We start from the raw sequence: 14,929 nt of genomic DNA on the forward strand, positions 1-14,929 counted from the left end.
AAAGAGCAAGAATGACTTCAGCAGACAAGAATGACTTAAGCAGACAAGAATGACTCGACCGTTCTGTTAATACACCAGTCAAGATCTGTTTCCAAGCATTGAGGCTTTTTGATTAAGTAGATAAGCATAAGTCACATAGGATCACATAGGATCATGATCGATTGTGGATGAACCGGCAATGAAGACTCACCCCATGCAATCAGCTGTGCTCTTGCTCGTATCGTCAGTCTACACCATCACTCTGTCTATTTGCATTCCAAAAACAAACACTTCTATTTTCAACAACATTCTATTTTCACTTCCGTTTCTGTTTTCGTTATTCATTGCATCTAATCGTCTATTAAGCCTTGTTCTGGCTTTCAACCTCGTCCACCATCGCGCGGTACTCTTGTTGCTTGAAGCACTGCTCGAGGAACACCTTGTACTTGACAGCCAAAAGCTTCCTGTCTGGGTCGTTTTCGCTGCTAGGCAAGATGGCCTTACCTGGTCCGGTCATGTTCTCCATCGTCTGCCACAAACGGTCGCCAGCATGGGCGGGCTTCGTCTTCTTGTCCAGAAGACTCGTCAATGGCTTGAGATTCAACTTGTGCAACTTGTGCGACAAGTCCTTTTGCACAGCACGCGATGTGTTCTGTTTCGAGCCAAACGACAAGGTTTGCTCCTCTTCGGAGTCACTGTCTGTCTCCTTGGCGCGCTGGCTAAAGTAGTCTCCGCCTTCTTCCCCGACAGGCGTCATCTGTGGCTGCAGGTGAACACCTGCACTGGCATACACAAAAGCACTCATGTTAGTTGACGATGCAGTGGCTGATGGCGCAGTGTATGGAGAGTGTGGTGGTTCTGCAGGAATTTGGTCTGGGTGGGCCAGCGAAGACCGGCGTGAACGGCCCTTGTGCGACAAATGTTCTTCCACGGCGTCTTGCGCAGCCACAGCACCAAGCAAAGCACTGCCAAACACTACAGCCGCGTCAATGTACCGAGGCACAATCACAGGCAAGCCTGTGCAATCAGCGAGCAACCGCATCAACAAACCGTTACGGCACTGGCCGCCGCTCATGTACACGCACAGGATGCGGTGACCGCCCTTTTCCATCTCCTCAATGATCTGGCGAGTCTGTTGAGCAATGAATTCACATGCGCCAAAGTATTGCAACGCCAAGTCCTTCACCGAAGTGTCCATGGACTGACCAATGATGGAAGCACGCATACGAGGGTCTGCAATGGGCGAACGGTTGCCATGGAAGTCACCGTAGAAGAAAATGTGCTTGGCCAATGCCACCACGGACCGACTTTTGGTCTCGGTGACCATGTTCTCCAAAACCAAGTTCAAGTAATCGAACTTGGACAAGTTGGATTCTTCAGCCAAGTGCGACAACTGGCCGTGGGCTGGGTGCGTGGACAAAACATGGGCCAAGAGAGCACCAGTGCACGACTGACCGCCTTCAGCCAACCAGTAGCCCGGGCCCAACACATCCTTGTAGGGGCCCCAAACACCGCGCACGAAGCAAGGGTCTTGGGTCATGGCAATGTGGCACGTGGAGGTACCGGCCACAGCAGCCAAACGGCCACATGCGGCGGCCATCGAGCCGTTGGATTGGCGCGCCAACTCTGGGAAAGAGGGGTGGTCGACTTTTGCAGCCACCGTTCCGATCCAGCCTGCATACGCGTCAATGACACCGCTTCCAACGACACACTCGGTTGTGAGACCCAATTCCTCAGCTGCGCGGGTCGAAAGCTTGCCCACAACGTCACCCGCACTCAAGAAAGTGCCGTTCTTGCCCGGGATACCACCCAATTTGGCAAAGTCGTTTGCAGCCAATTCGGGCAAGTCAACCTGCTGCAAAAACTCAGCAGACCATCCTGTCGTTGAGCCGTCAACTCCTGGGGGCACGAAACCTTGCTTGCATACAGTGGAGCAGAAGGAACGCGCCTCGGACCCTGTGGCCTTGTGGGTCAAAAAGTCGGCCAAGTCGTAGAATTTGAGGTCATCCAAGCCGCCAGCGCGGTTGTGCTTCAACCACTTCATTTTGGGCAACTCCATTTCAATGGACATTTGGCCGCCCACGTACTTCAATGCCTTATCGCCCGTGGAGTTGATGGCTATGGTCTCGTCCTCGGCACGGTGGTCCATCCATAAGATGATGTTCTCACGGTGGTCGGCAAAGTCGGGCCCGACCGCCGCCGGCTCGTCTGTCGACTCGTGGATGGCAACCAACGAGCATGTGGCGTCAAAACCAATGCCGAAAACGTCGGCAGGGTCGATTCCCGAGTCGCGCAAACAGCTCTTGACACAAAAGCAAATGGCGGACCAGATTTCCGTCGTGCTCTGTGTGATGAAGTTTGGCTTCAATTGGTGGCGCGTAATTGGTCTCTCGCTGAGCCCCAAAATAATACCGTTGGAGTCAATGACACAGGCGCGAGCAGATCCCGTGCCCACATCCACTCCGACGTAGAAAACATCGGGGTGCGGTGGGTGCTCCAACTGGTACGAGTTGAAAAAGGACGATCTGCGCGAGGTCAAGCTTGTGTGTGATTTGTTAGCGACCATTGCTGGGCAATAAGGGTGCGAGGGGCAGCCAGGGGTATATATACTCCGGGGAAGCAGGGTGCAGGATGCGGAGAGCCCCAAACAGCAAAGATGAGAGAGAGACGAATGTGGAGGAGAGGAAAATCGGGCTGAGGACGAAATTGAACGGGAAAAAAATGGGAGCACAGTTGGAAACCAATGTCTAGCGGAAAGTCGTATTGGTCTCTTTTTTTTTTTTTTTTTGGAGTTTTCGCCGTTGAAATCGGGTGACGATCTAGGATATGTGAATTAACGGGCCTCGCAGCGCCATTACGTCAAAGGTGCGAACATGAGAATGTTCTTGAAGCAATGGAAACGTCAACTGTGCAGTAGGCGAAATACGTGTGAATTGAACTTCGGTCAATTTTTTAAGCACTGACGTTTACCGAAGGCGACAGAATCCCATCTATTGTCGAAACCGGCTGCGCTCTGTTGTGGATGGTTTCCTTTTTGTTGCTCGACGTCATGTTGCAGATGACCTGTACCTGCTTCTCATTACTATACACCTACTATACAAGCTGGATCTTCCAGCAGAATCAATTATCTGGCATGTCCTGGATGGTACATATGCCAGGATCCAGAGAGCAATCGACGCCAAGGCAATGAGCTCCAAAGTTCCGGACAGTGAAATTTGCAGTGCCAGCACATAACGACCATGGAAGATCTCCACGAACCGTGGAAGATGGGAGAGGAATCCCAACGGAATCCCAACACACACAACCATGTCCTTTCAACCACATCCACAAGCATGACAAATTCGAGCCACGCACATTACCCATCTACCTAGTTCTTAGGCAGATACTTCGACACGACATCCACCACAAAGTCAAACTGCTCTGTGTTCTCGACCGCCTGGCGAATGTGCGAGGCAGCAATTCGGCGAACACCAGCCTTTTTCGCCTCGATGATCGCGGCTTCGACCAAGTTGGCCATGAAGATCTCAAGCGCCCGCCCAACCACAACAGGAGTAGCCTGTGCCACTTTCCCGATATCCTCGTCGGACTGCATGATCTTCTTTATTCTTGCTGCGGGAAAATGTGTTTTGATTTTGGTGAAGGCTTCAAGTATGGTTTCCTGGCTAACTTTTGAGTCCTCTGTCTCTTCTTTAAGAGTCTCAGGACTGGCCAATTCGGTTTTTGGGGTTTCTGTTTTCACAATCTCAGTTTTAATGATTTCAGTCTTGGGCACCACTAACGGGGCAATTTCCTCCTCCGGAGGGTTGATAAGCGAACTGATATCCGCCATTATACAAAGTGAATGTTAGTGATCTGCATAGAAGCAAGCATCTTGCTCGCGGGTTTTGCTTTGTCTTTATATAGTGGTCGCGGAACCAGTCGATGTTTTTTTTTCTTTTCGCATACTTCACCTGTACGGCATACAGACAGCGAGAGATGACATTAGGGACGGGTTATTTGCCTTTGGCTGCACGTGACGGCAATGGTTCAGGCCCAGCTTTTCTTTCTTATCTTTCAGTTGGGCTCTTTTAGAATGGCTGCTTAATCTTAAGTGAGTAGGAGTCAGCACCGGCAGAGCAGAGGAATCGAATTTGACACGGCACGACCGAGCGTACATCTTAATCCACACGCGCATGTCTAATTCTATAAACAGTAAAAGGCGGTCGTCTATAGAGGACGTGAGGCTTTACATTCCAAGCGATTGTCTCTTGTGTGTGAATGCCAACTATTTTTGAATGCTTTCTACTTTGATACCGAAACTGGTGTCACGTTCTAATTTTGATTTTATTCCGCCCATTAGGTTGTGCAGGCCCAAACAGGAAAGCTCGCCAGATTGTTTCTGTTTCAATGATCTGCCTATTTTTACTTAAACCTTCGATTTTACTTCTCAATTGGCAAATTTCTCTTTTGACGAGGCGCTGTCTCCCCTTGGAGGTTCATTGCTTGTGTCACTTCAGAGAATAGCGTAAACATCATCTCGGACAGATATTTTGTAACTCATCCTCCGAATGATTACTGATTATGGCAACGGGAGCTATTAATTTGATTCTGTGAGAAAATTGGGCCACACGTAACAGCGTGCTAACAGACCTGTCGTATTATTACTATCATTTGTTACTTCAGCCAGCTGTAACGTTATTACTAAGCGCTCTCTTGCTGCCGTTATTACTAAGCGCTCTCTTGCTGATACGTTCAGTTTATTCGTATAAAGTTAAACCCAACCCATTTCAAATTATCATGGTGCCTACTGAAGTCATGGCCATCATCAGTCCCTAGTCCTGCTAGGATTCCAGCGTCTCCATACAACTTCAGTCACACGATAGAGAGAAAGTAGCTCCATGAACTTTCCCCGATCCATATCCCGGTAAACAGAATCGAACACCTCAGTCGCTGGCACATCGACATACACCAAAATAAGTATTTTCTTGACTCCGCTCACCACTCTGCTCACGGCCATAATGTCTTCCCAAGCCTTCCAGCTTTCTTGGTCCGATGGAATTACCAACACGGTATACTCTGCATGCATAAAAGGCGGGCCCCGCTTGTAGAGAAGGAAATCACATCCAAACTTGATGCCACTCCTAACACACCATCCTAAGCTTCGGAAGTGGTGGTACACCACATAGTCCAAGATAAATTTGTTTTGTGGGACCACGTTGTCACCAGTGCAGGCTTCGAATGTTTGTTTCAAAGAAAGCACATTGTGGTTGTGTGTCACCTTAACAACGTCAAGGGCAAAAGCGAGGAAAAAGACTTCTGTTTTCTGAAGCATCAACACCTCAAGCTGCTGGCGTAGTTCCATAGTCGCTGGGTCTATGATCGCCAAATCTTCTTCTCTCCAGTCGGTGGTTCTCTGCTCTTCTAAATTGTCAGCCAAAACGCTCTTGGTTTCCTTTGCTTCCAGCATCTGAAGCCGAACATTGTCCCACTCCTCTACCTCCAGTGGTGACAACTCTCGCTGACGCAGCAAAGTCTCGTACTTTTGGAACTTGCTTCGAAGCTCTTTGTATTTTTTCCGTTCTTCTCGTCTTACGTTGGTCACTTCCTCCATTGTGGCTTCGTCCTGGCGGCCCGCCAAGTTTAACCTACGCAGCACCCGCTGTTTCCATAAGGGCTCTGATCTTGAAAGAGTGCCCTTCCCAAAAAAGCCCTGGCGCCAACACCTGTCCATATCTGCGGCGTCATTTACATAGAACACGGGCTCGTCGCCTGAAAGCGCCATCTCAACGGCGATGGGCACTTCTTCCGCTGCCGGGCTCACGCTAAGATAAATCCGCATCAAACGGTACAAAAAATATACACATGACACCGGATTGTGGAGAATAAGCGGCGGCAAAGCGCCGAATTTTTCCTGCGCAAGCGGTATCGGGAGAGGGTTACGGTATATGGCGTTCAAAGATTTGGCTTTGCGTTTTTCCATGGCTTAAATGTTAGTCTATGAATCAAACCGATAGTTGTTCTCTTTCTCTTGTTTAGTCAGATACCGTTGTAGTCTATTTGTGGCTTACAGCGAAAAATCTTCAAGCAACACGAAATTTGGTGTCATCCTTAAAACTGAGAAGCGTGTTTTCACATACCATTGGGCTAAAGAATGTGGTTTGGAAAATTATTTTGCCTGAGACTGATATAGAGAGCTGAATGCGGGTAACACCAGACGCATTATCTAGGGCTGCCTACAAGAACAAAAGCGAAAAAAAAGAATGCCGGTCCCAGGAATCGAACCTGGGTTTGTTCGGCCACAACGAACTGTACTAACCACTATACTAGGCCGGCTGTTTCTATGTGGTGTTAGAGTTCCAAAGACACCATATTGGACATGCGCAGATAATTCGTCCCTTACTATACTATTAAAGTATACACTCACAAGTAACCTTCAAAAGTTTTGATCAATTCCTCCACAGAGTTTCCGCTCGAAATAGAGTTGTCGACTATTCCATTGACACTAACCGTTGGAGTCACAAGTACACCCACACCCCGCAAGTACTTGGTAAAATACTTGACATCCACAGTAGCCCCATTACCGGTGTGTCTGGATTGCTTTGACTTCTCTGTCGTATCTGTTGGCACCTGAATTTGCAACCTCTCCAACACCTTTTCTTTTGCAAAAGGAAGGTCGTTTTCCGAGTACACAAGGTCATTGATAGCCTTATAGATTTCGTTTCTGCCCAAGGTGACAGTTTCCGAGTCGTAAAACTGCTCAATGTTCTTGAATAGAGTTCCAGATACGGCCCAAAACGACTTGTTAGGCTCTTCGGCCGATTCTTTTAACAATTGCGCCACTACCAAAGCATATTCATGGAGCAAAACAGAGTTTGGGTGCCATGGTTGGATAACATCGACAAAGACAAATTGAAACTGGCCTGGGTGCTTTTTTTCAAGCTCTGGAACCACCTGGAGAATCTTGCCGAAGATTCTGGCACTAAAAACACAATTGTAGTCCAAATAAAGGTTGACTACATTGGGGAAAGTCGCGTGTTTTGCCAAAGCTTTGGCACTGTGATAATAATGGGTGGAAGCGTATTTTGGAGAGATCATGGTGGAAAAGAGCAAGGGGTGGAGCAAATGTATATGCTAATGTATTTATACGCAAGCACTGCAGACGATACATGATGCATACACACTCGACGCCACACATTGCATAAGACATACGGCATGTCAAAAGAAGAGACGGAAGAAATACGGACATAAGGATCAAAGATAAGAAGTTGACGGGAAAAGACCAAAAAAAAGTCCGCAAATAAATCAACATCACACAAGGAGCGATGAAAGATACAGTACAAAACACATCAAAGTAAAATACATTAGAATACTATACAGCATAGTGGACAAGCTTTCACTGATATCTAGCCCCGCATCTGAGAAGGGTCCACAATGTCAATCACCCCTCAATGTCATATTATAGCAAATACTGCAGGAGACCTCGAGTCCGATCTTATTTTCCAGAACGAGAAAGGTGGTCTGAGCCGAAAACTAGGCTGGCTCATGCACGAGACAGTAGCACTTATTAGTATATTGAGCTCGTGCTTTGAGCTGAAGGTCAATGTCTCCCCTGACCTAAAAGGATAAGTCCAAATCCTGGTCCACGCCGAAACCATCAAAACGACGCCCCGCCTTTTGGAAGCGCTCGCGTAGCTGATTATTAATGTCCTTCTTGTTGTCGAATGGGATGAGCTGAATCTTCCTTTTTCTCTCCGAACTGTTTACATGGGGCAGCGAGGCGTATTTCTTAGGCGTGTGGTACTGGTCTGAGACAGTGGAAGTATTCCGTACATGTTCGTTTTCTATCCAGCGCGAGATCCGATGTTGCTGGGGCGACTCTTTTTTCAAAGAAGTATGCGAAGACTGGGCAGGCTGGATATGTGGAGGCCGTGGTACTGAGCTGAGATTCTGACCATGCTGTAGACTCGAGTTTTGGCTCGAATGTAGGTTAGCGAACCCTGTAGATGCTGACTCTCGAGATTTGGAAGTGGGGACCGGTGGAGAGTCTCCCCGTCGGAGTCGGGAGGGCAGCATTCTTGTACTGTCTTGTCTTGGCGTCGATTGTGAGACGATTTCCTGGTATGGCGAGGAGTTCTGCCGAGCCAAGAGCAGAGTACGGAACTTTGGGCGTTCTGTGGGTTTTGGCTCTGGAGATTCAGGAACAAACAATTGCTGGGCAATCTGATGGCCCTCATAGTCTAAGTCGTCCAATATCAGCTGCTCCACCTCCACGTAATCGGAACTTTTGTAGGGAAACCGCTCGACGCGAGAAATGGTGGAGTCGGAGTCGGATTCGGACGATGGGTTGATGACAAGCCGAGTTTTCGTCTGCTCGTATCTTTTGTATCGCCGCTTCTTGTGCGGAGGGCCATCTGCCGCTTTGTCTCTGCTTGTGCGATCGAAGGACTTTTTCTGTATGGAAGATTCTTGCCTGCTCTCTGGTTTCAATTGTTGAGCCGTAGTAGCGAGCAGTGGCTGCTCTGGCTTTCGGATATGAGTAGATTTGGCCGTTTGACCTTCAATTGGCTGCCGAGAGAAGTCCGTTTTCGAAAACACATCGTCTTTCGACAACACATCGCTCGCAATGTTTTGTTTATTTGGAATTGCTGGGTTTGGACCAGCAAATTTGCTGACTTTTCCATTTTCCGTGCCGTCTCTGTTCGTCGCCTTCTCTGGCGTGCCCACTATTTCTGCTTTGTCTTCGTCTGCTTTGTCTGCGTCTGGCTTGTTTTGATTTGTCTTGTTTTCGTTTGTCTTGTTTTCATTTGTCTCCGCTGCTTCGCTCTTTTCTCTTCTTTTCCTCTTCGACAAGGCCCGCACAAACTCCTCTACGGAAATGTCCGCCGGGTCCAGGCGCCGCCCTATGCGGTGGATGAAGTTGAACAAAAAAGGCGCCGGGGCCATGCTAAAGAATCCGTATGATGTGTATTGAATGTGTGCGCATGCGTGCGCGCTATAGTACATATTGCGCCCTTATGCGCATCAACCCGCCAAAATAACAACCTTGCACTTGTCGTACAACAGACTATGGAACTTGGCGTCGTCGGCCATTTCCAACGCAAAGAGCCGCTCGCGCTGGTCCGGCGTAAGCAGCTCCAGTGTGATGTTGTTGGAGTCCATAAACGAGTCGTAGTCGCTCTTCATGAACAAGTACACCGCTGGTTCTGCGTCTGGTGCACCTGTAGCGCCGGCTGCACCTGCTGCACCCGCGTCTGCGTCAAGCGCAAGACGACGCACCAACTTGGTTTTCAAGTCCTGCAAGCGCAAGTTGGCGGGCAACAACAACACGAATATATCGTCCTCGTAGTAGAACTTCACCTTGACCTTCAGCGCCGCCTGGGCAAGTCCTGCCAGCGGCGGCGATTCCAGCGTCGGCGTCGATGTGCGTTGGGCCGCATGGTGGCCCAGATATTGTGATAGTCTGTCCTGCTGCAGCGTTGACGCTTGCTGCACGGGCCGCGAAGATCGGTCTGCGCGTGCGTCAGTGAGCTCGCGGTCAAAGCCGTTATCGAGCACTTGGAACAAGCTCTGCACCTCTTCAGAACGGGAAATGTGCGCCGGCAAAGAGATCAACGTGCGCAAGTAGTAGTCTAGTTTTTCACGCCGCAACTTCGAAATCAGATCGTTGACATGGATCAATGGGCCTGGAATCAGCGGGATGATGCGCCGCGAGTTTTCGAGCTTGCCTGCTTCGTACGGGAACAACTCAAGCAACTTCACCTGCATGTCGTAGAAGTCCTGGTAGTACCGGTACAACTGGCGGGTTTTCCCGTTCAGAAGCCGCGCCACCACTAGATACTGGTACCGGCCCTGCTCCAAGATGTACAGCTCGACAGCCACCTCCACAACATAGACACCCAAGGACAGGCGGTTCAGCGACGGGCGCTCCTGGAAGTACTGCGTGTTGGACGACGACGGCGGCGCCAGGTTCAGCACATAGCCCAACGGGATGGTCAGCGCCTGGTACCGCGCCGTCTGGCTCTTCCATTCCTCGACCGTCGGGATGTGAAGCTGGTCAATGGCCGCGGCCAAGTCTGTTTCCACGGCCTTGGCCGGATTGGCCATGTCGATGATCTTCACATACAGCGCCGGCACCAAGCCAGGACCGCCCAAGCGCGTGATGGGCTTGGCAATAAACCACTCGTACTCGTGGTGGGCGCAGATAACCAAGTTTTCGCCGGCCACAATGTCAAGCTCGTCCGGCCGCTCGGCCTTGAACTCGTAAAGCGTCACCGCATACAATGTCTGCGTGGCGCTGCGTGGCTTGGGCTCGTCGTGCACGGGCTTGTTGAACACCTCGAAGTACGACACGGGCACCATGCCCCGCTGGTTTGTGGCCGGGTTGGTCGCCTCGTACCAGCCGCTGGCCTCTGGTTCGGAGGAATCGTCCATCACGTGGAAAAAATCGCCCTTGGCGAACTTGAGCTCGCCTGGACCCTGCGGGTCGTAGCTGTAGAGCGCCCTGATCACCTTGCGGGGCAGCATCAACGTCGGAGGCATTTCGGGCGGGCCCGAGGCCACTCGAGAGATGGAATGTTTGGAAGACGACAGCGAGTTGGACAGCCGCTTGCTTTTGCGGAAAGGCTTCATCATTGGCCGAAAAGAGAGATGGCTCGGCACAGAGGAAGAGATGCGGTTTTGTCGCGATAGCCTGGAGGGTAGATGAACGACTGGAGGAGTGAAAAAATGTCACCTTGAGAAACGCTCGAATGCCTTGGGCTTGCACCTGTACACCAGTCCAAAGGGGAATAATGTGCATACAGGAGCAGATGGCCGTCGATAAAAGTAGAAACACGCAGAGAAGGAAATGAGGTGCCAGGCTGTTTGCACACGACCGCAGAGATTTGCCACAGGAAGTACATACATTAGAAGTTACATTTTGAGAGATACACCATTTCTTTGGAGTGCGGACTGGGGTGTGGATCGGGATCCAGACGTCCTGCCTGGATCCTGGCGAAGTGTCTTGCATGCGGTGGGTGCGACCTGTTACATCCAGATGGTCGCAGTGCGGCGCACATTCCCACACAAAACATCTTGCATGGATCTGATGCAGCTGCCTGGTGCATGGCAGCAGGCGCCGCGCCTCGACCGTCTACGTGCGGCGTGCGTCCTCACACGTGGCGGTCCATGTTGGCTGCTGTACGCGCCATGTACGTTGTTCCTTCGCCCGCATGTTCTATGTACTGCGCGCCGTGCCCTGTTTGCTCCTAACGCTAGCCCGCCTGCATCTCGCCCCAGTGTCTGTGCAGCATGCTCCAACGCCTGCGCTGCCGCTACTTTGCATCACTCACTCGAATTCAAGGTCAAAATCAGTAAACACCTCGCCGGGACTCAAGTCATAGCCATCGCCACTGAAGTCCAGCTCCGAGCCCTGCTGCCGTTTGCGCATAGACGTGCGCCGTTCTGATTCGCTCATCTCGTACTGACGGTACTTGGCCAAGTAGATCTTCAATATCTCGGCGTAATGCTCAAACCCAAGCGTGAACATGGCTACCAAAATGTCCTCGCCATTCAACGTTTTGCGCTTCTCGAGCGCACACCGGTCCACTGCCTGCGATGTGATGAAGGATATGAATTCAGAGACACACTCCTGTGTGCACACCTTGGCTTCTTTGGAGAGCTTGGCATGCGGTGGAAGAGCCTGCTTCATGACCCGCGAAACATTGGCTATGGGCAAGAACCGGTCTTGCTCCTTGATCTCGTAATCACAGTTGCGCAAGTTGTCTGCGTCTTTTTGCGCCATTGGCGCTCCAACGTGTGAGTAATGCGCGCCTTTAAGTACTTAGGACATATGCGAAGTTCGGACTTGGTACTCACATGCACGCCTCACTTTTTGTAATTTGTCTGAGTTGCAATATCAATTGCTCCTGGGGCCTTCTCCAAATGAGAATGAATGAGCAAAGACAGCTTGTCTTCTTCGCCGACTGAATGAATGTAAAATCGACAACTGGTGAAGACATGGATTTCAACCTGTTTGGGGAAGCAGAGAAAGCTAGATTGAGCTCACTCAAGATTTAATTAGTGTTCTCAAATCTATTGTTGAGAGGAGTGACCTATTTCAAGCTAAGTCGGCCTCCCAAATGAGAATGACGTACCACAGTGTCCACTAAAGCTCCGCAAAGCATCGCTGTAGATATTCAATGTAAACCTCACAATCCTTCAGTTCGTCTTTCCAATATTTCATCATGTGTAACGCAAGTTCCAATGTATCCTTGGTACGTTCGCGAGTGAAAATAGAGCTTAGTGAGCCCATGTTCTCTGCCAGCAGAGCACGTGGATCACCAACCATCATGTTGGCAACACCAAGCTGGATTTTCTTGTAGAGCAAAAACTGAACTATAGCGCCGAAGAAAAAATTGCGTATGTAGTACCATGAACCAGCGTGACGATGCAGCCAGATGGAAGGCACGTTCAATTTCGGCAACGTCACAAAATTGCGTACAAAAACTCGAAGCAACTGCTGGCGAGCTAAAGGAAGGTTTGTTATCTGTGGTATATCGTCATCGACTTCAAACCCGTCTGGATACTCCACAAGTGAAGAAAAATCCTCGTCCGGGAATTTCTGTTGGTATGCATTCGGGTCATAATGAGGCATGTCTTCGCCCACAAAGTTAGCCAATGATACAGGTTGGCTACCAGAATTTGCGGCAACAAAAGTACTTCCCTGGCTCGAATGGCTATTGGCAACAGAATCAGGCAGAGCAAGTGACGTGCTGTTCAGCTCCTTCTGTATTTGGCCCATTACGGCTGCAGCCGCCCGAACAATTTCGTGGATCAGAATCTTGTCCTCCAACACTAAGTAAACGAGTGGACGGAACAAAGCTAACTTGGAGGTGAGTATACGAGTCTTTATGAACATGACCAGTTCGGATTGCGCCTCAAGTAATGTGCCGTCATCTAGGAGAAAAGCATCCATGCTATCCAAGTAATTGGGCTCATCAACTCGCTTGCGTTTTTTCCCAGAGTGTACCATGCGCTTCAATTCCAGGTCAACATTTTCCTCCGACATGACGAAATTACGAATCTCGGGTGTGAGTGAAGCTATGATGCTATTGTACTGGTTCAAGTACTTGATGACCAATTGCCACACCCTTGTGTTTGCAAAATACGCCAGATCCCAGAGACCACGCTCGTCCAGAGAATACAAGTCATCAAAGAGCAAGTTATCCAGCTTCCGGACAGCAACCTCCGTCAAAAAAAAGAGCCAGGAATTTTTGTCATCGTATCGACTGGCTATGCGTACGCACTCAGAGAGATGTTCGCCCAGTTTGGGCAGCTCGGGCAACTTCAAGAAGGGTGCTGGAGCCTCGATTTGGGTGATCCCAGAGAGCGGTACATAGGGGCTGAGTTCAGATCGGAGCTCGCACTCAAGTTTCAAGCAGGTCCAAAAAAGCCGATCTGCTGACAGGGAGTCCTTGTGTTGCGGATCCAAACGGGCCTTCTGCAAATAGTACATCATTTGCGTGCTAGCCAGAATAATCTCACGATGCGCCAGCAATGGGTTCATCGTATAAAGATAATACTGCGAAAGCAAGATGCGGTATTGCACGGAGACTAGGGTGTTCTCTTTCATACAGTTGGGGAAAATGGTCTGGATCATTAGCGCATAGCACACCAACATTTCACTCAAGCGCAGGCGGTCCTGTGGGATAGCCGAGGGAAGTTCATCGCTCAGCACGCAGCATGTACGCATCGACAGACGCTCACTGAGCGAAGAATCGAAAACGTTGCAATTTTCAAAGCTCACACGGGTCAGGAGCGCCCCCAAGGCGCAAATGACAAGAAGAAGCGGCACGGACTCGCAGCACTGGCGATACGCGCGGCGGCGCAAAGGGCTGTCGGCAATGCCCAGGCGTGAGAGCGCATGAACATACGACTGAGCCACGGGCTCGTCTGGCCTTAGTGTGCTAAACTCTTCGAGCATGTAGGTGATGCGCAAATCCAGGTTCGCCTTGAGCATCATTGTGAAGACGGAGATACTCTCAAACAAGAACACAGTGTCGACGCAGGGGACCTTGGTGTGGCAGTTGATGAGAAAGGAGTTTGTAAGTGCCGTGAAACTCGACGACACGAGTTTTTCGAGCGCCACGCACACGCTGGCCCGCTGGAAAAACGAGCTCGGGAACGGGAACAGCGTGTTCACCTGCTCGTATGCACAAAGGAGCCGGCGCGTGGTTGCGTCCGCCTCGTCCTGGCTGGTGCCCAACGTTCGGCGGAACGAGCGCCAGCGCAACATCGACGTGAGCGACATGTCCCACACGCAGCGCGGCGAGGCGGCCGCGCCCGCCCGCAGGCCCGTTTGCGGCCCGCGCCGCACTTCGGCAAGCACCATGTCAAGCTTGGCCAAAATGGCGTCGGTCGACTCGCGCGTGTCGCTTGTGTCGACGCCGTAAACACACTCCACCTCGTTCAGGCGGCACGAGCCACACCGCGGGCGGGCATTGTCGCACTTGATTTTCTTCAGGCGGCAGTGTTCGCACGCCGTTGCTGAGCGCGTTCGCACCGGGCGCGCCGGCGCGCCCAGCTTGGTGTGTTTGGGTGTCTTGCGCGGCGCGCGCTTTTCCTGCTTGGGCGTTTCGGGCGTGACGCTGGCCGCGGGCGAAAAAAAATACTTCTCTTCGGGCGGCGCCATGGTGCGCACAAAATACGGCACGCCTCCCATGGGCGGAATAAAGTCTCGTTGCATGGGCGGTTGCGGCTGCGGCACTTGCGGAGGTTGTTGCGGATGCTGTAGATGCTGTGGATGTTGCGGCGGCGGAATATTGAGCGGGAGCGGCACTGCCCATTCGGGCGCTTCGTGCGGAGGAGGGTAATTAGCCATGAAGAGTTGGCAGGACGCAAAACAAGTACATGTAACTGAAGGTTGTATGGTACGGGAGGCACGGGTGTTCTCGGATGCCAATTCCGGTGTTACTTGATGTTTGTGCAGTTC

At 50.8% G+C, this 14,929-nt stretch overlaps 7 protein-coding genes and 1 non-coding gene across 8 annotated transcripts; all 8 read right to left on the reverse strand. All coding sequences in view use genetic code 12, as the record gives it.

Moving 5' to 3' along the window:
* Positions 1-340: 340 nt before the first annotated feature.
* Positions 341-2,545, reverse strand: FOB63_001416 (putative phosphotransferase; the record flags this gene model as incomplete). Its single annotated transcript, XM_002618472.2, has 1 exon — positions 341-2,545. One exon carries the CDS (start codon positions 2,543-2,545, stop codon positions 341-343), a length of 2,205 nt encoding a protein of 734 aa, XP_002618518.1.
* An 801-nt stretch (positions 2,546-3,346) lies between these two features.
* HFL2 (negative cofactor 2 transcription regulator complex subunit) lies at positions 3,347-3,808 on the reverse strand (the record flags this gene model as incomplete). Its single annotated transcript, XM_002618471.2, has 1 exon — positions 3,347-3,808. One exon carries the CDS (start codon positions 3,806-3,808, stop codon positions 3,347-3,349), a length of 462 nt encoding a protein of 153 aa, XP_002618517.2.
* A 975-nt stretch (positions 3,809-4,783) lies between these two features.
* Positions 4,784-5,938, reverse strand: SEN2 (tRNA splicing endonuclease subunit; the record flags this gene model as incomplete). The annotated part of the gene is made up of 1 exon (XM_002618470.2): positions 4,784-5,938. One exon carries the CDS (start codon positions 5,936-5,938, stop codon positions 4,784-4,786), a length of 1,155 nt encoding a protein of 384 aa, XP_002618516.2.
* Positions 5,939-6,219: 281 nt separating this feature from the next.
* FOB63_005551 lies at positions 6,220-6,291 on the reverse strand. The gene has a single exon. It is a non-coding gene; the product is annotated as a tRNA-His (tRNA).
* Positions 6,292-6,378: 87 nt separating this feature from the next.
* FOB63_001419 (uncharacterized protein) lies at positions 6,379-7,053 on the reverse strand (the record flags this gene model as incomplete). Its single annotated transcript, XM_002618469.2, has 1 exon — positions 6,379-7,053. The coding sequence occupies one exon, from the start codon at positions 7,051-7,053 to the stop codon at positions 6,379-6,381; it is 675 nt and encodes a 224-aa protein (XP_002618515.2).
* A 519-nt stretch (positions 7,054-7,572) lies between these two features.
* BEM1 (phosphatidylinositol-3-phosphate-binding protein) lies at positions 7,573-10,590 on the reverse strand (the record flags this gene model as incomplete). The annotated part of the gene is made up of 2 exons (XM_002618468.2): positions 7,573-8,950; positions 9,020-10,590. The coding sequence occupies 2 exons, from the start codon at positions 10,588-10,590 to the stop codon at positions 7,573-7,575; spliced, it is 2,949 nt and encodes a 982-aa protein (XP_002618514.2).
* Positions 10,591-11,284: 694 nt separating this feature from the next.
* Positions 11,285-11,740, reverse strand: HAP3 (Hap3p; the record flags this gene model as incomplete). The annotated part of the gene is made up of 1 exon (XM_002618465.2): positions 11,285-11,740. The coding sequence occupies one exon, from the start codon at positions 11,738-11,740 to the stop codon at positions 11,285-11,287; it is 456 nt and encodes a 151-aa protein (XP_002618511.1).
* Positions 11,741-12,103: 363 nt separating this feature from the next.
* On the reverse strand, positions 12,104-14,818 carry ZCF27 (Zcf27p; the record flags this gene model as incomplete). Its single annotated transcript, XM_002618464.2, has 1 exon — positions 12,104-14,818. One exon carries the CDS (start codon positions 14,816-14,818, stop codon positions 12,104-12,106), a length of 2,715 nt encoding a protein of 904 aa, XP_002618510.2.
* Between the last annotated feature and the right edge of the window lie 111 nt (positions 14,819-14,929).

This window comes from Clavispora lusitaniae, assembly GCF_014636115.1.
Source record: "Clavispora lusitaniae strain FDAARGOS_655 chromosome Unknown tig00000038_pilon, whole genome shotgun sequence".
NCBI classification, from domain to species: domain Eukaryota; kingdom Fungi; phylum Ascomycota; class Pichiomycetes; order Serinales; family Metschnikowiaceae; genus Clavispora; species Clavispora lusitaniae.